Source organism: Dreissena polymorpha, chromosome 5, assembly GCF_020536995.1.
Source record: "Dreissena polymorpha isolate Duluth1 chromosome 5, UMN_Dpol_1.0, whole genome shotgun sequence".
NCBI lineage: Eukaryota > Metazoa > Mollusca > Bivalvia > Myida > Dreissenidae > Dreissena > Dreissena polymorpha.
Genome location: NC_068359.1, coordinates 35,186,228 through 35,211,595, shown reverse-complemented (window position 1 = coordinate 35,211,595; position 25,368 = coordinate 35,186,228). Strand labels below are relative to the sequence as shown.

Genomic DNA, 25,368 nt, shown 5'->3' with positions numbered 1-25,368 from the left:
GGTCATCATTCAAGGTCAGATGTCAAATATATGTGGCCAAAATCGCTCATTTTATGAGTACTTTTGCAATATTGAAGATAGCAACTTGATATTTGGCATGCATGTGTATCTCATGGAGCTGCACATTTTGAGTGGTGAAAGGTCAAGGTCAAGGCCATCCTTCAAGGTCAGAAGTCAAATAAATGTGGCCCAAATCGCTAATTTTATGAATACTTTTGCAATATTGAAGATAGCAACTTGATATTTGGCATGCATGTGTATCTCATAGAGCTGCACATTTTTAGTGGTAAAAGGTCATCCTTCAAGGTCAAATATATGGGTCAATATTGCTCATGTAATGTCACTTCTGCAATATTGAAGCTAGCAATTTTATATTTGAAATGCATGTGTATCTCATGGAGCTGCACATTTTGAGTGGTGAAGGGTCAAGGTCAAGGTCATCCTACAAGGTCAAACATCATATAGGGGGACATTGTGTTTCACAAACACATCTTGTATTCATTGGACACTAACAAAGGTCAGCATACGTGAAAAGCTGGGTTAAACAGCTGCATGCGCTGAAAATTGCCTGTTAAATCTTCTACAAAGGCTCTTTTAGAGTTTCTTCAAATTTAATTATATCAGAATGTTTTATTTAAAGTAATTTTAAATCTACAATAAGTATTTGTATTAACATGATTTTAAGGTAATGCTTAGTGGCTTTGTATGTTTATGATATGTTTTTTTCCAGTCTCATATACTAAATATTTTATTTGTACGGATTTGTTTGATTCAGTTTCGTCAGAAACGTCAATGTGGAACAAACTGAAAGGTTTGAATTGGCAGCAGTTGAAATAATGTGTTATATTTAGTTACAGTTAGTTATGTGGTTACAATTTTGATTACTATATTTTTTAATATTCTTTAATTAACACCCCTACCCTAAGCCCCTTCCCCTTATTTTTCCTCAAAAAACATAAAATGCCTTACAATATTCATACTGTGTTTGCGTCAAAAAGTGAATGCAAATTCATTCCTTTACTGAAGTTTTTGAATAAAGTGAATTAAATGTATGAAATTATTGTTTTCTTAAAGCGCGTTATATAAAATAATTCCATTATTTTGACCGAAAAAAAACAACCCCTCTAACATCCCTAGGAAAATGTAAGGAGCCTGTTGGGTGTTTATAGAGAATAAACAATATTGTTTGTTTTTTATTAAGAGTAAGGAATTTATGTACATGGGATGTATACATTTATGTATGAAATATTAAAATTTGAAGAACTATTTCTTCTTCGATTTTAATATTACGTATGCTTTCATGTCATTCCAATATATGTGTCTCTGCTATATTTATCCAAGTCCTGTTTTTCAATAATAATATTTTTGTGGAAAAAACTGGCTTTTCATCTAGCTTAAGCATATTTCCACAATGTTATTTAGTCATAAAGAATAATGTGAAGAAAAAGAAAAACATGAATAACAAAATATTATGTTCAATTACATGGTATTACTAGCACCATTTTTAGTGTGAGCATTAGCTCACACTAATGTTACAGACCATATTTTGCAAATCAGTATGTGCTTAGAAGCCTTAGCTACAGTATGGAAAGAAAACCACTGCCTGTTGCATCAGATGACAAATGCTATGAGCGTCTGCGAGGAAAGATAGCCACCACATTTGCCTGTTTATATTTCACATCTGGTACACTGCAGAGGGTTTATATGACTAATAGTGTTTAACAGCTTGTAAGATGAAATTGGCCAGTCTAGTGTTTATCATTGAAATATGTACATGTTGGCTGCTTTCAGGGAAAACGGGGCTTAATGCATATCAAATAAGATTAGCCTGTGCATACTGATTAGCCTGTGCAATGCGCACAAGCTAATCAAGGACGACACTTTCTGATTTTAGAATGTTTTTTGTTTAAAGAGAGTCTCTGTTACTGTGATGACAATTAATGCATATGCATTAAGCCCAGTTTTCCCAAAATGAAGCTTAAATTATATTTTTCATTAATGATTTAAAAAAACAACACATCTGGACCTGTGCTTTAAGACACACTCTTTATAAATGTGAATGGGTTGTGCTCATTTAAAACTTGCAATATAAAAAGCTATATCATAATTTTTTAAACAGAGTTAATTGCGTCTTAACTTATACAATAGCGAACACCTCCAGTGCCTCCAGCGCTTTGATTATAAATGTTATTAGTTAATGTTGTGTTTGTGTTTTCAGCTTTTTTTTAAACTCTGTGTGGCTCAAATTAAATTATTAACTTATAAACTTGGCATATGATTTTTTTTTCTCACCCTTTTAAGATTTGTCCTTTTAAAGACAGCAAAATTTAGTATTTTGACTGATACTTCTTTTTTAGTATATTCAATGATGGTTAAATATACATTTTGCAATTCTAGCATATAATAACAAAATATTTGTGTATTTTTGTTAAGGTATATATGCAAATATTTATACCATAGGTTTATAGACATAGTTTACTTTCATGTTCACATTGTATGTGTGAAAGCCTGTGAAAAATTGTTTTTCTTTAAATAAACTGAAATTGTGTTTGTTCTTTAAAAACGAGTTATTTTGCAAACATTTTTTTTAATCCTTTTTTTTGACATAGTTTCTTTCCCACTGTTACTATTGGTCATTTCAGTGTCAAGATATATGCTTGAACACCCTTGTATTGAAATATTGTGTTTTCCCTTAATATTACTTATTTATCATCATGATTAAAAGTTATTAATCTTTTTAATGAAATAATGAAACACTATTTATGGTGAATCATCAAAATGTAATGTTAAGTAAACATTTTAATTGATTAAGAGTAAAGAAATGTGATCAGATATAAAATGACATGCTAATTATGTTTGGTATGACAGTCTATCTATAATGTGTGTAAATTAATTGTAATATAATTGAAAAACAAATCAAGATTAGTAGATTATATTGAGTCCCATTACATGCACAACTTTGTTCTAACAAATCCTGTATTCTCTGTGATTACAGCAACCACCCTTGGCAATCCGATGAACTCCTTTTATCAAACCATCAACTTCCAACTCTCAAACCCTTCATTCGAAGAAAAAGGTAAAGAACTGTTAAACCCTTCTTTTGAAAGAAAAAGTAATGTACTGTCAAACCCTTCCTTCCTAGAAAAAGGTAAAGTACTGTCAAAACCCTCCTTTCGAAGGAAAGGGTTAAGTACTGAATTAATTGAGCACTTTTTAAGTAATAAGAGAAAAAGGTTATCTACTGTCAGACCATTCTTTTGAAGGAAAATGTTGAGTATGTTGAACACTTCTTTAGAAGAAAAAAGTAAAGTACTGTCAACCCTTTTTACAAACAATAAGGATTAACATCTAACACCTATTCAAGATTTTCGTTTAGCACAGACTTCTTTAAAACTAAAAGTTCCATTAAAGTGGAAATCGTCATCCCTAAGGTACAGGCTACTCTAGCTGGGATGACACTTTACATTATGCATTATCCCCAGTATTCCCGTGTTATCCAGGTTGGATCATGCTGAAAGGACGCCAGGAGGAGGTTGACCAAAATCAGATCCTCCAGTACTGTGTACAGCGCCTCCAGGAGTCTCTCAAAGACATGTAAGATACCTTATATATGTGTCTTTAAGTATCTGATGTGATTACCAGTATGTGTTCTATGAAATCCCATTATGTATGTGTCCTTTGTAATTCTTTATAATTAACTGTTCTATGAGACCCTGTTTATGTGTAAAATGAAAACATATCTAACTATGTGTCCAATGGTACCCTGTTTATGTGTCCTGTGAAATCATATATAACTATATGTCCTATGAAATCATATCTTACTATGTGTCTTATGAAATCCTATATAATTAAGTGTTCTATGAATTCCTGTTTATTTGTCATGTGTCTCAAATAGTCCTTAAGTTGCAGATATTAATGCCATCTTAAAAATCTTTGTGCAGAATGCACATTTTCCATCAAGCTGAATTCATCATTTGTGTTATGCACCAAACATTCGCTTATTAATTTGTTTCAGTCTGCATTTCATTGTGTTGTTCCCATGGACATGTTTGTTTCTCCGGAATGTAATTGTCTTATGGATAGTGTCCATGTCTATGAAATTTTAATCAGGTAGAAATTTACATCAAGTTATGGCCAATCATTGTAAAAATTAAATGAAATGAATTTTTTTATTAATTTCTTGGTCAATTAACAACACTAGACCAATATGTACATCCAATTAAAATTAAGTCTGGTGCATGCTGTGCAAAAAATAAGTTGGTTAAAAATCTGGTGAAGGTCCATGAATGTCTCTTCCTAAATGAAGTAAACATAAAAGATGAATGTGTCACTAATTAACAATCTCATATTGAAAAAGATGTTATTTTAATAAAACCAGTAAATAGTTTCATGGGTAACACTCAATTGAAATAACTGCATGCCCCGTAACTTAATATCATTGCATATAAAGCTTTGACATACTTATTTTCCACAGAGCTGAACAGAAGGCTAAAGAAGTGGACCAGGGTAACGACAAGCCGGTCTTTGTGCGTTACTATGGCGACACAAAGAAGGAGACGCTTCTCAAGTACCGCAAGTCTCCAGTGAAATCAAGCGTTAACCCCATATCTAGGGGAGGCAAGCCAAAGATCCCTAGCATTTCAGACGAGAGGAATGAGGGGAGGAAACTCATGCAAGCTCAGCATAACGATGGAACAACAGTAGTCTAGTATCCTTTGGATGTTGTTATTTAATTAAAAGAAAGGCACCCAAATACTGAGCCATTACTTAGTGTTTAAAGTGTGTAAAAGATAAAGTAATACCAAAAAAAAAATATTTTTAAGCCATCAAAATTGCCAGTTTTCTTTCCCTTGACCTTTGTCTAGCTATCCGTCAGGCCGCCCCGCTGTAATCTTCACTGGGGCAGGGTTTGGTCGCCCTGGATATTACACCATTGTCTATGAGGATGGCCTGGATTCTCGCATGATTGCTTGCTTCACTCCCAGTGGCAGAGGGGTTTGTCACTATGCCAACGGAGTTGTCAGGTACTGTCATGTTCCTGATTCAGTCATCAACAATCTACTATATCACCTAAGAATAAGAACATACACATACACATCCAGGAGATTCCTAACTTGTAATGTCCGTCATCTACTGAAGCAAAGCTTGCATATATGCATGAACATTATCTTTAAATGACCTCAACACTACTATATCACCCTTACCTCAGTTTGTATTTGATGTTGACCTACTTATGGTCTCATTCAGAAGGTCAACATTGATTGTTAACCCATTTATGCCTAGCGTCTAGAAAAAAGGCCTTGGCAAACAGCGTAGACCCAGATGAGACGCCACATGATGCGGCGTCTCATCTGGGTCTGCGCTGTTTGCTTAAAGGAATTTCTGTAAGAAATATTCTAAATATAGAAATACATATGCTAGACATCCCTAATTTTGGAAATAAATTGATCCAATTTAGAAGGTTGGGAAAGTCCACTAGGCATAAATGGGTTAATATCAATAGGTCAACATCAATACTTATTACTAAAATGCTTTGATACTTCTGTCCAACACTCAGCAAACTAAGGTGTCTGAACACAATTTGGCATTGACTTGACACTTTCTTGGACAAAGACTGATTCATACCTGTCAATGAATCAATAATGTCTTGGCCTCCAGTGTGGCACCTGTGTTTATTGAACACAACATCTAAATGTTTATGTTTTAAGAATGCTGTAAATTGTAATATAACCTTGGACATTTTACAACTCTATGATTTTGGAAAAACTTCCTGGTCACAGCTATACTGTGGCTGTTTAATCATAGGGAACATTGAAAGTGTAAATAGTAGGCATTAAAAGGGAGGTTAAGATTTTATTTTGGAATAATTGCTGACAGTGTACCGTAAATCTACGAATATATACTACGCACTTTTTTACCTGCCGATTTTTTCTTCAAGTATAATAAACGAGTTTAGAGCAGAACAAAATTTTTCCTGTGAAAAGTTTCAACTAAATCGCTTTTGTTCGCTTCGCGGCAGCCATTTTGAACTACACTTTTACATCAAAGGGGTGCAACAGGGCTTGCGCTGTCGTTCGCCATTTGAGTCATTTGCGAAAATATTGAGAATTTGGCTCAATAAAAATCTTATTTGTTATTTTGTTAAAATGCGAAAATCTAGTAAAATTTCATTGAAAACATCCGCCATTTATATCGGACTGGTTTTCTATATTTGTCTCTTTGTTTTAATGAAAGTGTTTGCAATTCGAACAGTAAAAGAAACCCGATCTGTACCCGATTATGAGACATCGCTTGACCTTATTGTTATTGAAGTGCGCATGGTAGCTGGCCAATCAACATTGAGCTCGCTTACACATGAAATGACGTTGTCGAATGAAACGTGAGAACGGGAGGAGCTATCGGATAATATTGGGTCATCCATGCGCGTACACTGTATTCTTTGAATACACAGTTAATATCGTTGTCTGCCTACAAAATAGCGACTGGACGCTAAGTCGTATAAAGAGATTAGCAAATGAAAAAAAAACAACTGACAATACCCGTAAATAAATATTTCTTAGCTGACCACTATTTATCTTTCTACCGCATATTTACCATATCTGAAGTAAAGAGTGGTAATTAAATAATTAGTTTTATGATGCTAATAGAGTCTATTACACCTGTCTGCCGATTGCCGCATTAAATTGAAAGGTGATAATTAATTTGTTTTTTACTCCCAAACTAGCCTTAATGACAGCAGCGTATTTCAATTAACTAAATTATGAAAAACACGAGCGGTTTAGTTGTATTTTAAGTTATATTAAAGTATCGAGTTTGTAACTCGAAAAAAGAAAAAGTAATTCATCTAGACAACTATAAAAACGGAAGTAACCATTTTGTCTTCTTATTACTTTATTATTATTATAATTATTATCGTCCCGAATATTGTCAAATTGAATTAAATGTGAATACAAAAAACAGCGTCTCTGCTTCTTTCTTTTGTAATTATGACTGCTTGACCCGGATGTCAGCAAGGGGCCCGTGTGTATCGGTAACAATCAATGGTAATATAAACAATAGACAGAGATATTTATTATGCAACTGTCATAACAACAGCACTATAACACATCCCGATCAATATACCGGGGTAACAGATAGTTGACAACACCAAATTGATTTGCTATTTTCACAGCACAAAATATATTGACACATTTTTTCGGAAATGGACAATTTCGGACACTGATTTTTTTAGTGCGTATTTTACTCGGATTTTCAATTTTTAACGATAAATTTTGACCAAACTCGGGGGTGCGTATTATGCACGAGGGCGTATTATATTCGAGGATTTACGGTACTTTAGTAAGCTGTGCCAGATGAAAACAACCTATTACCATGTTTCTGCCTCTTAAGAATGATTTGGCTTTCATTTTCAGGAGTATTTTCTTTGTTCTTGCGTCTATAAATGGTGACTCTGGTGTTAGTCTAAATTCTGCATCACCTTTTTTAAGTTACAAACAAGAAAATATCTGGTCCATTTCATTCAAACTTTAACCCTGAATATTTCATTGATGTTTTTGTTGTTGTTGCAATAGTAGATTATCTCACATAATACAACTATCAGGCACTATGGCATTGAGCTGTGATGTTTTTCAAGTGTAAGTAAAACATATTGTTTTATCCAAATTATCATGATTTTAAACAATATTTTAACACCTCATATTTCTTGCTTGTAGATTTCTGTCAACAGAGAAGGGTGGCCATATTGCTACAGAGGATGGCAAGATAGTGCAGAAATGGAAATGGCCACAGACAAATGTGAAAATAACCGAGCCAATCAATGTTCAGGTACTCAAAAAACAAACAACAACATTAATCAAACAGAACACTGGACATAATTTATTTGTAAATTAAGGCTACACTATGAAAATAGACCTATAGTTACAAATTATAAAGGCAGCCTAGGAATTTGCAGAAATTGTTTCGTTTGGACAAATTATAAAGGCAGACTAGGAATTTGCAGAAATTGTTTCGTTTGGACGTCATACAAAAAGAATTGTTCAGGTCTTTAACTTCCATTATAATATGAAATGTTTTATCTTTTATGTAAACTGTATTTAAAGTTTCAAACAAATGTTTATACCTCTCATATTGTAGTCCTTTAGACAAAATGTGCAAAGAGTGATTTACTGACTCTTAACATGTCAACAAAACTGATTTCTGACAGCGATTTATGTTATATTGAAAATATTCAGTCTCCAGCAACTAAGTTTGTGAAAAAACGATGTCATGATTAATTGTGCGATCCCTATGATAACATTGCTTTTGTCAAATGTCTTTTCAAATAGACAAACAAGCCCATGATTGAAATATGGCATTTTTTCTCGATTTGAGGAGAGGGCCTAGCCTTTCATTTAAGGAGAAACAACATGGGAAAAACTAAGAAAAGGAGGAAACATTATTAGGTTTACTTTGAATTTGAGGAAAATTGCATTATTAAAAAAAATAATTTTTGGGGGAATGGGTCTTTCTCTTGGGTACAGGGGCCAAAAAAATGCTGTTGCTAATAGGCAAATAATTACATGAATTAGTTTGGTAATTAAGGCAAACCAACACATGCAGGTTTTCAATCATTTAGTCAAACAATCACATGCATGGTTTCAATTATTTAGGCAAACAATAACATCGATGTGTTTTAATTGTTTCGGTTAACAAACGTGTGCTGTTCCAGTGTATGGTCTTGCATACAGATGTCCCTGTGTTGAGCTGTCATATAACTGAAACTTAACTGTATTGAACTGTTTCATGCTTGACTCCTTCAGGTGAACAACCATGTAATGTTCCGGTGCGTGGGCCTCTCTCAGATGTCCCTGGTGTTCAGCTGTCAGAAGGAGGTGGCCCGGTTCACAGTGGGGCTCACTCCAGAGGCAGAGCTGCGAGGGATAGAGGATGGCGTAAGATATTCATATTTTATGATTTTTTTTTCTGGAAAAAATGTGTCTTAATTCATGAACATAAAGTGTCATTCAAGATAAGCCTATGCAATCCGCACAGAAGCAAAAGCTAGGGTGTAACCACTGTGCAGGATTTAATATTTCTCAGTGAAATTTTAACACTATAATGTAATTACTACACATACTTTCCGAATTGTAGAGAAAAAGTGTTATAAACTGTTTATACTTTTCCCGATTTCAAGTTATGAATTTCTATAAATGAACAAATTTGTGTTTTTCTTGATAATTGGATTATTAATCTTGTTTTAATATAATGTATACATGCTTTTTGTTAATATTTCACAATTGTTTTTAATATTAATATTTTGCCACACTGTCAACAAGTCCCTTTACACATATTCACCATCAAATATGTCTTCAAAGAGATTTATTGAATCCAATGGAAGACAGAAAATGTATATTTCACTATCAAAGCTAAAGAAAAGTGGAGCTCACTGTGTTTGGACAGTGTTTTGCATTAAGGTTCTGTGTAATGTAGGGATTTCTTTGGTGTAGACATAAACTGTTGAAATGTTTGTCATGTTTATCTTGGTGGGAATATAAAATATGCCTGCTAAGGTGATGCACCCAACTAACTAATCATTCAAAGGTGATCCTTAAATACCAGGTATCCAAAATTTATTTACTAGGTACGCAACAGGTTACAGTTATTTTATACGGGTTAACCTAGAATTTTAACTTGTTATTCACAGGTTAACTGAACAACCTAAAAATTATTAGGTATCCTAAAGAAAGGAAGTAATTTTGCTCTCTCTTTACAATGAAAGTAAATTAACCCTTTGCATGCTGGGAAATTTGTCGTCTGCTAAAATGTCGTCTGCTGAATTTGTAAAATTAGCATTTTCTTCGATTTTTTTCAAAGAATATTATCAGAATAGCAAACAGTTTGGATCCTGATGAGACGCCACGTTCTGTGGCGTCTCATCTGGATCCAAACTGTTTGCAAAGGCCTTCAAAATTCGGTTCCCGCACTGAAAGGGTTAAGATTGCTTGTGTTGATAACAGTAGCCGCCATATCAGTATCTTCATAAACTTGTTTTATAAAATTAATTGAGTAGATTTGTAAAGGTATCTTTGATATTGTCTTTATTTATCCAGCATAAAAGAATATGGGTAATAAGTTCTAAGAATTACAGAAATTAGGAAAGTTAATTTCAAGTTTCATTAGTTTATTTGTTGTTCCGCTTATGTTCGCGTTGGCGTTGTATTGTTTACAAAGATGTTTTGTTTCTTTGTTCATTCCGTTTTAATAGTTTGTTTGCAAATGACTTAATATAAGAATGCTATTTTTCTGCTTCAGGTTGAACGAAATGAAAAATGAAATATTTTAAATTAGAAGTAGATTTCATTCAATAGGGATGTTAACCCTTAAAGCGCTGGAGCTGAATTTTAAAGGCCTTTGCAAACAGTTTGGATCCAGATGAGACGCCACAGAACGTGGCGTCTCATCTTGATCCAAACTGTTTGCTATTCTGATAGTATTCTTTGAAAAAAATCAAAGAAAATGCTAATTTTAGAAATTCAGCAGACGACATTTTAGCAGACGACAAATTACCCAGCATGCAAAGGGTTAATGAGTAGTATGATCTCAAATACTGCTAGTAACTTATGTTTTTATTGTACCATACCATGCAAGTTTGAAATAATTACGTAAATACTAAATTTAATGATTTTATTCTTTAGATAACTGTGTGATTGATGTTTGAAAGGCAAATTACATTGATAAGTTGCTTTCTTAGTTCTAACTTTCCTCAGACAGTGATGGCATCGTTGATGATGTAAATTACTACTAATAATATACAAATCATGAATCAGTCTTGTTAATAGGCTAAAGAAACCTCAAAATAGGCTGACCGAAGAATTTTGTTGTGAGCTAAATAAATGTGTCAATTATGTCTAACTATCTTATCATATTATTCCCTTAAAAAAAACTTAACATACTTTATTTTATGAACATTTATTTTTTAATGCCCCCAGAACGAATGATTGAGGGTATATTGTTTTTGGCCTGTTTGTCTGTCATTCTGTCACTCTGTCATTCTGTCCCAAAACTTTAACCTTGGTCATAACATTTGCAATATTGAAGATAGCAACTTGATATTTGGCATGCATGCGTATCTCATGGAGCTGCACAATTTGAGTGGTGAAAGGTCAAGGTCATCCTTCAAGGTCAAAGGTCAAATATATGGCTTCAAAGCAGCGCAGTAGGGGGCATTGTGTTTCTGATAAACACATCTTTTGTTATCATTTTATAAATATTACCAAGTTATAGTTGCTCTTGTAAAGGACCAGCTGTTAACAGCCTTCACATTCTCATCGAAGGCAGCCAAAGATCTCATGCGGATATTCGCACCTAACAAGAAGTCCAAGAAGAAAGCTAGGAAGGTAAGAATGCACTTATTTGCCATCCTATTTGTGTGAATTAATATATACTGGCTCTGGGAAATCTAGGCTTAATAATGTATGTGGGTAAAGTTTCTTGCAGTCTTCTCAGGGACAACACAAATTTCCACTTGGGGCCTTATTCACCAACAATTCTTTAGCAAGTCATAGACTTAAGAATAAAGAAAATTCTTTAGTCTAAGAAAAAATTCTTAAGTCTAATTCAGGAACACATATTGCTAAAAAATATTCTTAAGAACAAAGAATTTTCTTTATTCTTAATTATTAAGTAAACAATTGTTGGTGAATATGGCCCCTGGACTGGATTTCCAAACAGAAGAGACTTCCTTCAAACGAAGAATTCCATAATTAGAGAGTGTAGTCCCTGATTAGCCTGTGGGGCATAGGCTAATCTTGAACGATGCTTTAAGCCCCTTTTTCCAAGAGCATGGCTTATGTTAGAAAATGGTTTATATGGTTGTTAAACAGTTATAAGTCTGCTATTTTATCACCTTAGAGCTGTAAAGAGCATATCATTGTAGTGTGGTGTTTTGAGAACTTGCACCAGTTGAGTTGGTTGTGTGAACTCTCAGGATGATGCTACTTCACACAGCAAACAATACTGATACAAGTTCAATGAACACTATACCAGGAAATATTGCAGGCAAAATATTATCTACTTGACGTAGTGTTTAAAACCAAAAACACAAACGATTTTATGTCAGGTAAAAATTGGTGTTTTGGGAGTTACTTTAGTGTTAAAACTTGCAAAGTGTTTGTACTTAATTAAAGAATCAGTTTAGCTACATGCATGAAACAGCAAAATAAAACACTTGTATTTAATACAGGTTCTTGAATTTTAAAATTGAATGCAGTGTTTATTTGTGGCAGGGAATCAAATTATATAGGATTATAATAAAAATCCATATCTGCTGTGGAAAATGTAAACAAATGTACGCACATGACATATTCTTTAACTAACAAAGCACATTGTCTATATATTTGTAAATGATAAATTATCATGTACTTTTTTTGAAAGGGTCTTTAATATACTTATTAAACCAATCAAGCAATAATCTTCAACTGTTGCTTATTATTTCAGCATGTTACAACTTTGACAGCACACCGATACATTCCACGTGTAATAAAATATATGTAGAGTGGTTGCAGTGGCTTTAGTCATGTTATTATGTACTAGCTTAAGTGTTGTGTAAAATATGCTTTTAAATCTGTCAACATATTTGTTTGAGTTCTGTCTGAGAAGTATTTTATTTAAGTGTGCCTTAATTGTGTTCTATGATTACCAGAAATTAGATGAAGAAGATTCTATGTGTAAATGTCAAACCTCTTATTTCTTGCAAAATCATTTTTTTTTAGCTCACCATGAGCACAAAGTGCTTATGGTAAGCTTTTTTGGGTCAATATTTTGTTGAGGGCTATGTATCATGCGTCTGCAACTTTTAGCTCATTCACAGTCTAAAGGCCGAATGTTTTATCCAATCTGATAAAACTTGATCATATTGTTTAGGTCAAATTTAGTGGTCACATGTTTTTGTCAATGTTGATCATACTTGGTCTAAATCTTTTATCTAAACATTCAAGGCAAAGTTTGAATCAAGGTCACATGTGTCCTATAGGTCATCTGGTAAAATCTGAGAAAAAAATGACTCAATCTTAGTAAAAGTTTATTATAAAGTTTTTTTTTAAATATCTAGGTCTAGTTTGAATCTGGGTAACAAGATTCCAAAAACTAGGTCACGAGTTCAAATCTTAGAAAAACCTTGTAACCATCTTATAGGCTCTATTTATGACTCATTCATTAAACATTGTCCACATTATTTCTTGACAACAAGAAAATGTTGCAGATTAGGTAAATCTGTGTCACATGGGTCCAAAAACTAGATCACCATGTCAAATCATATAAAAAACCTGTTACCCCTCTTTAGACCACATTTATGACTCAAGCTTGATGAAACTTTGTCAGACTGTTTATCATGACAAAATCTAGGCCAAGTGTGAATCCTGATCATTAGGGGTAAAAAACTTGGTCATCAGGTAATTACCTGGTAATAACATCAGGTAATGGTCTTCGACCATTAGTAAACCTCAGGTAAGGGCATCCAAGAATTTAAACTTTAGTTTGTTACAGTGTAGTAACTTATCACACTTTTTGGTCAATTATTGCCAAATGGTGATAGGCCCTTTTGGCTATCAAAGAATTACTGTGTTAATTTTACCTTAACATAGAAATTGAAAAAAAGCTTGGAAGAGGATAGCTCATCACCGAAACAAGTAAAGTTTGATGATACCCCATCAAAAGTTGCAATCAATGAAGATAATGAAACAGAAGTTAGTGGTTCAAACTTTAAAATAGGCATAACGAGGAGAAGACACACTGTCAGTGCTAATGGTAGAATACCTTATACTGGGAGAGATTTATTGGCTAGGAGAAGGTACGCTGTCAGCGCTGATTGTAGATCGCCTAAGACTGGACAAGATCTATTGGCTGTGTCTGGAAGTGACAATAAGAATTGGAGAAGGCAATCAGCAAGTGCTGCATTAGAAACAAAATCTTCAGACGCAAGTTTCTATAGGAAATCAAATTTTTCATTATCGCCAACGCATTCAAATGAAAAGGCGAGAAATCAAAATTTGCTTAGACATAACTCAAGCAGAATAATTGAAGAGGAAAGTATTTCTGATTTCACTTCAGTAAAGTCAAAAGCTGAGAATGTTAAAAAAATGGTTTCAAAATCAAACATAGAACAACACAGCGAAAAAAAAACTAGACACATGGATAAAGGTGAACATGAAATTAAAGCTAATAAAAGGGCCAAGTCAGCAAAACCGTTTTTGGTCAGCGACTCTTTGGCCTACTCGAAAAAAATTGAGAGAAAGCCTGTTGAAAAACCCAAACCCAAACCAGAAATTTCTAAAGAGAGTAATCTGGTTATACAATTGGAGGCCTACCCTGAGCGATGGATGTATAGAAAAGCTGAACGAGAGAATGAACGCTCCTCTGAGATCTCTAGAAGACCAAAGATGAAAAAGAGTCCTAAGGTTGCACAACTCGTGAACAAATTGTTTCATGCAAAACTTGCTGGAAAACATGCTGCAATACACTCTGCAAAGGAGAGATCAAGTGATAAAATGACTGACTGTTCTGATAGACGACGATCGCAATCAGCTCAAGTGTACTCCAACTACGATGGCTTCAATGGAACCCAAGGCAATTTATCAAGTGTTGCTGACCCTGATATTGATTTGTTCAGTAACTCTAGTCATGATTTGTCAAGTGGAGAAAATGCCGCACCATGTCATGATAATAGATCAGATTGTGAAGACTCCAGCATGCTGAAGCAATGTCAGCAAAAAAGACAAAATTCCATAACTGTTGGTTCCACTTCAAAGATTCCTAATTGTACAGATCATGCTGAATTGCGTAATTCTGGTGAAGAAACAGGCTCAAGTAACATGTTATGTTCTATAGGAACAGATTCAAAACAGAAAAGAATGGCTAGAAAATTGACACCAAAAATGTCAAAGATTCCCAAAATGATAATCACAAATGAATTGGGAAAAGTTATTGAAGAAATAAAAAATGTTAAAATAAATGATGAAAACAAAGAAATAACACAAAAGACAATTTCAAAGCAGGAAATTGCAGAGGAAATATCTCTCTTAAGCTTTTCAGATCAACAGGTTAATATTGAAATAAGAGACACACACAAAAGCAAAAGTGATCTGTCACAACAGTCTTTTATGAATGCTGATGAAATTAAATTACCTCAAAAGTTTGACATGTTTAGAGCAGCAAAAAGGATGTCAATGCAAATGAATGATAATGAAGAGAACAAGGCTGACGATCAAAGTAACCAGAGGTCAAAAGGTCGTAAAATGTCATCAGTGATGAAAAGCATAATGGAATACAGGAAGACTGTGTTAGCAAAGAAAGGGATAATCCTAGAAACTGATGATGAAGACAGCAGCAGTGACAATGATTCTGATACGGTGAAATGTTCATGCTTTTGTTTACAGATTAAAAGCCAATTAGTTCTATGTTCTTCACATGTTTATACTTCATGTCTCATGAAATAAGGAAGTTCCACAACATCAACATGTGAGTTAATAATTGCCAAGAGACCATTAAAATGTTTAAAATGAAGAATATAGAACCGGTTGGAGTATGTTGCCTTTTTTTTCTTTCTCTTGTCCCTGTTCTTGTTTTGTTAAATTTTGCTATTTTCAGTTTTCATGTTAATGTAAAGGGCATTTTTGTACATTTGTCTGAATACTAATGTAAGTTACATACATGATTTTTTTTCAAACTTAAGTCTGTTTCAAGCTCAATGTTTGAGTTGATGATGTTTGAGTTGGTTTGAAGGCCATGTTGCATATATGTTGTATAATGCATGTCCTTGTCTTGGTTTATAACATAAAAATAGTTGAGTTCACCCAAAGTGGACTCGTTTTTGTTATTTAACATCATCTTCCCAACATGTTATTGTCTTTTGGAATTTGTTGTTTCAGAAATTAAAAGATAATAGTGTAGTGAAACATTGTTTTTAACAATATTTTGATTATTTTATTACTTATATATTTTAAGATGTTATTAAAGTTTGTTTTACTTATTACATTTTCTACAGAACGGTATTTAAGGTAGCGCATCCCTAATGGGCACATATCCAAATATAATTTAATTAATTATTTTCCTAATCAGAATCATTTCACTGAACTACATGCAAATTTGTAGGTAGGCTTTCCATGCTTTTTAAAAAAATATACCAATTTTTTAAAACCACCCTCACGCTCGGCTTTTGTCCAGTTTATTTTCACCCCTGGGGTATATAAAAGTTCCATAATTCATTCAAATTTCCAAATATGGGCATGCAGTTGGTGTGTACAGATGCAGTAAAGGTGTTTAAAATTTAAACAAGATGAAATAAGTATTCTTTTACAGACATTTATTTTTTACAAATGTTTATCTATGGAATAGCGCCATGAAATGTAAGTGATTTAAGCCAAGTAAAAATTGGGTCGGTTAAAAACAAAGTGTCATAAAATTCAAAAAGTATCATTTAAGTTATATTTTAAACTAATTTTTTTAAAGAAACACTATATACAGCAAAAATACCAAGAAATAGACAGATTTACCGTTTACTTTTTGAAATAAAAATAAAAATGCAACATGCATCATTCGTATTTTCAGCAGTTAATTACCCAATTTAGCCATAACGTTGTTTTAATTTTAAAAATTGAAGGATGTGCATACAATGTTCAACATATTTAACAATAAACATAGCTTATATGCTATATTAAATCAAATTACGTAAGAAAAGAAATAAAACACGTCGCAAAAAGTATGCGATGTCGGCAGGATTCGAACCTGCGCGGGAAGATCCCAAAAGATTTCTAGTCCATCGCCTTAACCACTCGGCCACGACAACTTCACATCAGTGCAACCTTAAATTAGATATCCATAAGTAAACAGGTAAAAAGGCTCGTCGATCTTTGAAGAAATTGCGAAATCATATTTTTCAGATGATAATTGGATCAAAGTCAATATTTATAGTGAAAATAATCTATTCTAAATGAATTAGGTAAACACATATCAAAATTCGAAGTTTGAAAAAAATAAAATGCATCTCTCGGAAATAACTGATCATTGAAGATCGGCAATAATCGTAAAATAAATCGTGGGAAATCATTAGAGGTGCGCTACCTTAAATCAAAACTATGCAGTGTAACCAAACTTTGTCTTAATTATTAACTCTTTCCCACGCAGAAGCAAAGTGAAAACGTCTTTATGCAACCAGCATAAAACCAGAACAGCCTGCTAGAACTCTCAGGCTTGTATGGTTTAATACTGTTTGTTGCTCATCAGTATCTAAGGGTTGGCAATGAAACCTAGAAAACTTGAATTTATTAAATAAAGTCTATTAAATCATCGAAGTTTAATTTGCTTTTTAAAGCACTACAAATTGGCCAAAACGTGTTTCTGAGAAATTAAGGGTCAAGTATATCTGTGTCCATCCTATAGTCTGCAGTTCTTCTCTTGTTGCAGCACACTTCCAAGAGCCAGTCAGCAGAGATTCTGAAACTCCTACAGGATTTCCCAGACAAAGTCACATATGAAATAGAGGCTGACAAGGAACTAGCAAAACTGCAGAGGAAGGCAAGGTGGGCGTTGATGATGTAATAATGAGCCTTGCTCTGTGAAAATGGGGTTTAATGCAAGTGCGTAAAGTGCTGTCCCATATTAGCCTGTGCAGTCCCCAGAGGCTAATCAGGGACAACATTTTTGCCTTTTAACCCTTTCAGTGCGGGAACCGAATTTTGAAGGCCTTTGCAAACAGTTTGGATCCAGATGAGACGCCACAAAACGTGGCGTCTCATCAGGATCCAAACTGTTTGCTATTCTGATAATATTCTTTGAAAAAAAATCGAAGAAAATGCTAATTTTAGAAATTCAGCAGAAGACATTTTAGCAGACGACAAATTTCCCAGCATGCAAAGGGTTAGAGAAGTTAACATTTAAAGGAAGTCTTTTCATAGCAAAACCCCATTTAAGGCGGAGAGGGTTGAATGTTAAATGTTGAAAGTCAACAGCTATATATGTGACATTTGGAAATCCCAATTTTAGGTTCTCAGACATATTATTCTCACAGCGAAATATCAATATGAAAATTAATATAATCATCTTTTATTCACAAATAAATTTGGAAAGCAATATACTTTATTAAAATGTATTTAATGAGATCTTAAAGTCATAATTTATACAAATGAACTACTGGAATGTGTATTATTTTTGGATCTCATTTGGAAAACAGGATTCTGGTGGATGACTGGATGGAGCACTACCGTATAGCCGTGGGTCTTGTGTCACCGACCCTACTGAGCGTGCGGGACACCCCAACGTATAGCATCCACGCGCGTAATGTGAAGTCAGCACGACACTCAGACCACCAGCTGTTGATACGACGCGCAGTGCTAGGGGTTGCTGACGATCAGCTCTCACCCAGGAAGAAGATGAGGATACCATCTGCTCCACTTGGTAAGCCGGTGTTGTTTAGTATGGTATTTGGCAGTTTTATATGACAGTTTTCTACCCTTGGAAGTTTGGAGTTTTTTTTTTCCATGACAACAATGTGTTTTACTCATTTGTTATAAATGGTAAAACTTTTTTCAATTGGATATTTCGCTGTTGTCAACAGTATTTAAGTCATATCACTGTGGTCTCAATCCTCATCAAACCTGGTCACACTTTTCCTCAGTTAACCAATTCTTAGTGCCAGAAGCTGAGAACTGCCTTGCTTGAATCAAACGTAAGGGGAGAAGGGCTGTATATATGATGTCATGCCCAATCCCAACACAGCCACAATCTTCAGACATTTAGTCCAGCGGTCTTATAATCTTAGTAGGGAAATCTTACAGTTACGGTTGATAACAAACTTAAAATAGAATAAATAATATGATGAATTTCAATAGCTATCTGTAAAATCCTCCTTAATGATATTAACCCTTTGCATGCTGGGAAATTTGTCGTCTGCTAAAATGTCGTCTGCTGAATTTGTAAAATAAGCATTTTCTTCATTTTTTTCTCAAAGAATGCTATCAGAATAACAAACAGTTTGGATCCAGATGAGACGCCACATTCTGTGGCGTCTCATCTGGATCCAAAATGTTTGCAAAGGCCTTTAAAATTCGGTTCCCGCACTGAAAGGGTTAATATGCATACAAGAATACAAATTATATATCAAATAATTAATAAACATACAAAAACTAGAAATGGCGCGGCAGAGGCCGACGCGTATCCCCACGCCGAATGTTTGACCTAGGTGTGCCCCAGGGTTGGTAATGGGGCCATGCATAGCTGAGATTGACCGTATTGTCATAAGAGAAGTTCATCATCAATTAGAAGTGAATTGGTGTAGAAATGAAGAAGTTATAGTAAAAGGCAATTTTGGGTGGGTGTGACATATGTGGGCAGGGCGCCCCAGGGTTGGTAATTGTGCCATGCATAGTTGAGATTGACCGTATTGTCATAAGAGAAGTTCAGTATCAACTTGAAGTGAATCGGTGTAGAAATGAAGAAATTATAGTAAAAGGCAATTTTGGGCGGGTGTGGTCTATGTGGGCGGGGCCCCAGGGTTGGTAATGGGGCCATGCATAGTTGAGATTGACCGTATTGTCATAAGAGAGGTTCAGTATCAATTTGAAGTGAATCGGTGTAGAAATGAAGAAATTATAGTAAAAGGCAATTTTGGGTGGGTGTGGTCTACGTGGGCGGGGCGCCCCAGGGTTGGTAATGGGGCCATGCATAGTTGAGATTGACTGTATTGTCATAAGAGAAGTTCAATATCAATTTGAAGTGAATCGGTGTAGAAATGAAGAAATTATAGTAAAGGCAATTTTGGGTGGGTGTGGTCTATGTGGGCGGGGCCCCAGAGTTGTTTATGGGGCCATGCATAGTTGAGATTGACCCTAATGTCATAAGAGAAGTTCAGTATCAATTTGAAGTGAATCTGTGTAGAAATGAAAAAATTACAGTAAATGGAATTTTTTGGTGGGTGTGGCCTATGTGGGCGGGCGCCCCAGGGTTGGGATTGGGGCCATGCATAGTTGAGATTGACCCTAATGTCATAACAAAAGTTCAGTATCAATTTGAAGTGAATCCGTGTTGAAATGAAAAAATTATAGTAAATGGAAATTTTTGGTGGGTGTGGCCTATGTGGGCGGGGCGCCCCAGGGTTGGGAATGGGGCCATGCATGGTTGAGATTGACCGTATTGTCATAAGAGAGGTCCAGTATCAATTTGAAGTGAATCGGTGTACAAATAAAGAAGTAAATGTAAAATAACCTAAAAAAATGAGTGATAATTTCTGACGCGGCCCCACCCCAACCGCTATAACTTTTGACCCAGGGGTCAGATCAAAATTCCAAATAGTGCAGGGTCGCACATATGCTCATAGCTACCATGTGTGTAAGTTTCAAGGTTCTAGTGCTTTTAGTGTAGGAGGAGATAGTGGCCAGGACGGACGGACAGACAGACGGACGGACGGCGGAGATAACCACAATATCCCCACCTTTTTTTCAAAAAGCGTGGGGATAATGAAGTGAAAAATAAAATTTATGGTGGCAACATTGAACAAATGTTCAATGTCTTCAATTCGGCTTAGTATTATTTAAACCTATTGTTCCAAGCATTAGTTTTGTGAATAGCGTAGTTATTGACATCTGCATTTTATCGTTGCTATTAAAATTATAACAGTAATTAAGGAAAAGTAATAAGTTTTGACACAAAGTCTGTTCTTGACCTTCAAACATGGAAAAATTGACAAGTTTTATGATTTTATTCAAATACAGAAATCTAAATGTCCTCTATTTATATATGTCCTCTAAATGTGATGTTTTAATGTACACAGTTTGTATGCCTTCTATATTGAAGGAGTTATGATGTATGCACAAAAATTGAATTAAGGGCAATCACTCATGTAAATCATGTTGAGAGAGATATGGTTTTTGTACTCTACATGTCCGCTTAATGCCCACTTATCCATAATATATAATTTCATGTGAATCACTTCAATACTTCCTGAGTAAAAAGTACAGAAATTTAGCTAAGGAAAATGACCCCCAAAATTAGTGTTGAAGGTCTTTGTCTCTGCACTTTTTCTTTATTTTCTCTATGAATCTACCAAGTTTTCTTTAATAGTGAGAGAGTTATGTTTTGCAAAATAAAATTAATCTACAAATGTTCTGTACATTTCCCCTTAATGCCTTCTATTATTTTAGGGAATTCTCATTTGAATCCCTTTATTATGCCCCCCTTCGAAGAAGAGGGGGTATATTGCTTTGGTCATGTCGGTAGGTCGGTCGGTCCACCAGTTGGTTGTCAGAAGATAACTCAAGAACGCTTGGGCCTAGGATCATGAAACTTCATAGGTACATTGATCATGACTTGCAGATGACCCCTATTGATTTTGAGGTCATTAGGTCAAAGGTCAAGGTCATGGTGACCCGAAATAGTAAAATGGTTTCCGGATGATAACTCAAGAACGCATACGCCTAGGATCATGAAACTTCATGGGTAGATTGATCATGACTCCCAGATGACCCCTATTGATTTTGAGGTCACTAGGTCAAAGGTCAAGGTCACGGTGACCCGAAATAGTAAAATGGTTTCCGGATGATAACTCAAGAACGCATAGGCCTAGGATCATGAAACTTCATGGGTAGATTGATCATGACTCGCAGATGACCCCTATTGATTTTGAGGTCACTAGGTCAAAGGTCAAGGTCACGGTGACCCGAAATAGTAAAATGATTTTCGGATGATAATTCAAGAAAGCATACGCCTAGGATCATGAAACTTTATAAGTAGATTGATCATGACTCGCAGATGACCCCTATTGATTTTCAGGTCACTAGGTCAAAGGTCAAGGTCACGGTGACCCGAAATAGTAAAATGATTTTCGGATGATAACTCAAGAACGCATATGCCTAGGATCATGAAACTTCATAGGTAGATTGATCATGACTTGCAGATGACCCCTATTGATTTTGAGGTCACAAGGTCAAAGGTCAAGGTCACTGTGACCCGAAATAGTAAAATGATTTTCGGATGATAACTCAAGAACGCTTTTGCCTAGGATCATGACACTTCATAGGTACATTGATCGTGACTTGCAGATGACCCCTATTGATTTTCAGGTCACTAGGTCAAAGGTCAAGGTCACAGTGACAAAAGTCGTATTCACACAATGGCTGCCAGTACAACGGACAGCCCATATGGGGGGCATGCATGTTTTACAAACAGCCCTTGTTACCTTCTTTAGTTATGCACTATAAATATAACAAGATGTGTTTGTGAAACACTTTGTTCCCCCATATCTTTGACCTTGAAAGATGACCTTGACCTGCACCACTCAACATGTGCAGCTCCATGAGATACACATGTATGCAAAATATCAAGCTGCTATCTTCAATATTGCAAAAGTTATGGCCAATGTTAAAGTTTGACGCAAACAAACCAACAAACAGACAGGGCAAAAACAATATGTCCCTCAGTCTATACACATGCATGCCAAATATCAAGTTTCTATCTTCAATATTGCAAAAGTTATGGCCAATGCTAAAGTTTGTCGCAAACAAACCAACAAACAGACAGGGCAAAATCAATATTTATACTGGGGGACATAAAAATGAGCTGAGGGCAATAACCTATGGTTCATTTGAACCCCTTAAGTACTCTGATAATTACTATGAGTTATGCTTCACTCAAGAAGAGCTACAGAGGAATGGACAGAAGGACAGGCGTTGGGATTACTATATGCCTCCATAAAAATTCCACAAAATGGGTCAGTGTCTTACATGTCAGCCTCACTCTGGAAAAAGGGCTTAACTCTTTGCATGCTGGGAAATTTGTCGTCTGCTAAAATGTTGTCTGCTGAATTTATAAAATTAGCATTTTCTTTGATTTTTTTCAAAAAATACTATCATAATAGCAAACAGTTTGGATCCTGATGAGACGCCACGTTCTGTGGCGTCTCATCTGGATCCAAACTGTTTGCAAAGACCTTAAAAATTTGGTTCCCGCATTGTAAGGGTTAATGCAGTGCCTTTAGTGTTGTCCCAGATTAGCCTTTGCAATCCATACAGGCTAATCAGGGACAACACTTTCCGCTTTAATGGTTATATTTCATTTCAAGGATGCCTTTTCCTTGCCGAAATTCAGTTTGAATAGCACAGATAAGTCACCATCTTACAAACATTTTCACGTCAACAGCTGGCCTGGGTGGTGAGATAGACGAGGACCTGGCCAGTCGTCTTGCGGCCCAGCATCAGCCACACGATGTTTATGATGACGAGCCTGAATCTGGGGCAGGGGACGAGGCCATCTCTCCCAGCGCGATGGTCATCATCAACAGGATGACTGAGTAAGAAATTCTGCATGCAGTTAGTGAAATAATTTGAGGATATTTGAGTTAAAAAGTTTGAAAAGGTCTTTTCACAGATTTTGGCATATATTGAAGCTTGTCATTAAATGCTTTTTATTGATAAATTTAAATATTGGGCCTAAAAATCTCCAGTAAAAAAACAACAAGAATATAATAAAAAAAGGGAAAAAAAGTAACCCTCAACCAACTGGGCTCAGACCACTGACCCCTGGAGTCCTGGAGTAAAAAGTCTCCCGCTTATACCACTAGACCATCCGTGCTCATGCTATGAGCTGATGTATTTTTAACTTATATAAGCAATCTTCATAGTTTCCCAAAATATAAGGACAACAACAGAACTGTCCAAATTATTCAATCGTTTCACGTTGCAACGCTTTATAATTTTTAGGTGTTCAAATCATCAAAAGATGCATATAATGTATATTTTAGAGCATGGTAAATGTTCAGTATTACTGTGTCCTCACAAATATCATAACTAAAACGAAAGTTTGCGAATCTAAAACAACTTTTTTTAATTTTGTCAATTTACCAAAACGTGAAAAAGCCCCTTTAAATCATTTGTGAAGTTATTTTACAATTTGAATTTTATGTTAATAATCTTTTGTTTAGATCAAGATTTGTGCTTGCTTTGTTTATTGGGTATTATTGTTACTTCAATTGAAATTGTCTATATTATGTACAGCAGAAATCATGTAAGAATAAGAACTCTTACTGACTGATACATTTTTGAACATGGTGGTCTGTATTTGTATGAACATGCAATTTGTATAAAATAAAGAATCTTGATGCTTGTATTTATTTTGTTGCTGTGAAGGATAATATTTCAATTAATATATTTTGTTACCTTTTCACCTTTTTACGTTTACCATTTCCATAAATAATGCTATTTAAGCCATTGGCTGTTTATATTTGATATGAACATTTAACAACAATTAAGATGACTATTTAAATATTTTGACAACCTTGTTTAAAGAATGTAAGATCTATAATTATGAACATAAATTACATGATTTCAGAAATGCCAGCAGAAGGTCAGCGAAATCCCGAGCCTCAACTGCCAAAAGTGTATCACCGTCTCGACAGCACACAGTTATAACCGCGGCCGACCAAGACTTGGCTGGCGCAACTGCTCCAGGCAGGAGTCACTGCCCACTTGTGATTCGCCAGCAGAAACTTGGGTACGAGCGACCGCAGTGTCGCTGCAGTCGACACTATATCCCGAATATGATGGATCTGGAGTTGGATGACTTCGTAGACACGGAGTGTCCGGAGGGACAGCTTATTGTCATCATGGTTGTTTCCTCACTGTAAGTTTGACATATTTGATGTTTTACTTATGTTCAGTTGTTGAGATTCAATTTAATAGGGTGTTCCTTTTTTCTTACTTTTTTTATTTGCAGTAATTTTGAAGTTGTTTTCATAGGAATTTTGATCTACATCCAGGCAACAATTTTTTATGCCCTTGCTGTGAAAAGAATGTGTTCATTTCTACCCAAGTTTTCAGTAGTTTTGGCATTCGTACAATGTGTGTGAGTGTATCTGTCCAATGACATTTTCACATGTGATCAGTGGAATTGAATTGGCACTATTGTTAAATGTACTTTAAATACATTATTCTAGGTGTCATACTAAATTACATAACTTTTTTTTTCTTAAATTTTGTTTTAGAATTTTAATTTGTATATGCTTGTATTGTTTAGTTCCCCCGCAGTCTTATGGTAATTACCTAAATATTGTTGATTTCCAACAATAGATATGTTTTTATCTGTAATCAGCAGATGCCTGTGCACTGTTTGTTTTATTACTTTCTGTTTAAGTTACAGTAAAAACAAAAGGGGTCAACGGGCAGCAGAAGCCGAGTATAGTTTGATGTTTAACAATTTACCCTCAGTTGTTGAGTTTCAATTGTATAGGGCAATTCTTTATTCTTTCTTTTGTTTGTTATTTGAGTTCATTTCAAGTTGTTTTCATTGGTATTGTGAGTAATATCAAGTAGAGAATCTTTTTATTCCCTTGCCAATAAAAGAATGTGTAAA

General features: G+C 34.9%; 1 protein-coding gene and 1 non-coding gene across 10 annotated transcripts in view; one reads left to right on the top strand and one right to left on the bottom strand.

Moving 5' to 3' along the window:
• The window catches only part of LOC127881598 (uncharacterized), a 71,698-nt gene that overhangs the window by 21,979 nt on the left and 24,351 nt on the right, over positions 1–25,368 (top strand). For 3 of the 9 annotated variants that reach the window (XM_052429595.1, XM_052429598.1, XM_052429594.1), the window contains 13 exons: positions 2,996–3,076; positions 3,501–3,594; positions 4,475–4,708; positions 4,866–5,024; positions 7,713–7,824; positions 8,799–8,930; positions 10,089–10,103; positions 11,277–11,375; positions 13,620–15,383; positions 17,437–17,552; positions 18,203–18,426; positions 23,161–23,311; positions 24,349–24,639. In XM_052429595.1, the coding sequence (XP_052285555.1) occupies positions 2,996–3,076; positions 3,501–3,594; positions 4,475–4,708; positions 4,866–5,024; positions 7,713–7,824; positions 8,799–8,930; positions 10,089–10,103; positions 11,277–11,375; positions 13,620–15,383; positions 17,437–17,552; positions 18,203–18,426; positions 23,161–23,311; positions 24,349–24,639 (3,472 nt within the window). Of the gene's footprint in view, positions 1–775; positions 812–2,995; positions 3,077–3,500; positions 3,595–4,474; positions 4,709–4,865; positions 5,025–7,712; positions 7,825–8,798; positions 8,931–10,088; positions 10,104–11,276; positions 11,376–13,619; positions 15,384–17,436; positions 17,553–18,202; positions 18,427–23,160; positions 23,312–24,348; positions 24,640–25,149; positions 25,192–25,368 lie in introns of all 9 variants that reach the window. The other 6 variants (XM_052429603.1, XM_052429600.1, XM_052429597.1 and 3 more) reach the window with 5 other exon arrangements.
• Trnas-aga (transfer RNA serine (anticodon AGA)) lies at positions 16,738–16,819 on the bottom strand. The gene has a single exon. It is a non-coding gene; the product is annotated as a tRNA-Ser (tRNA).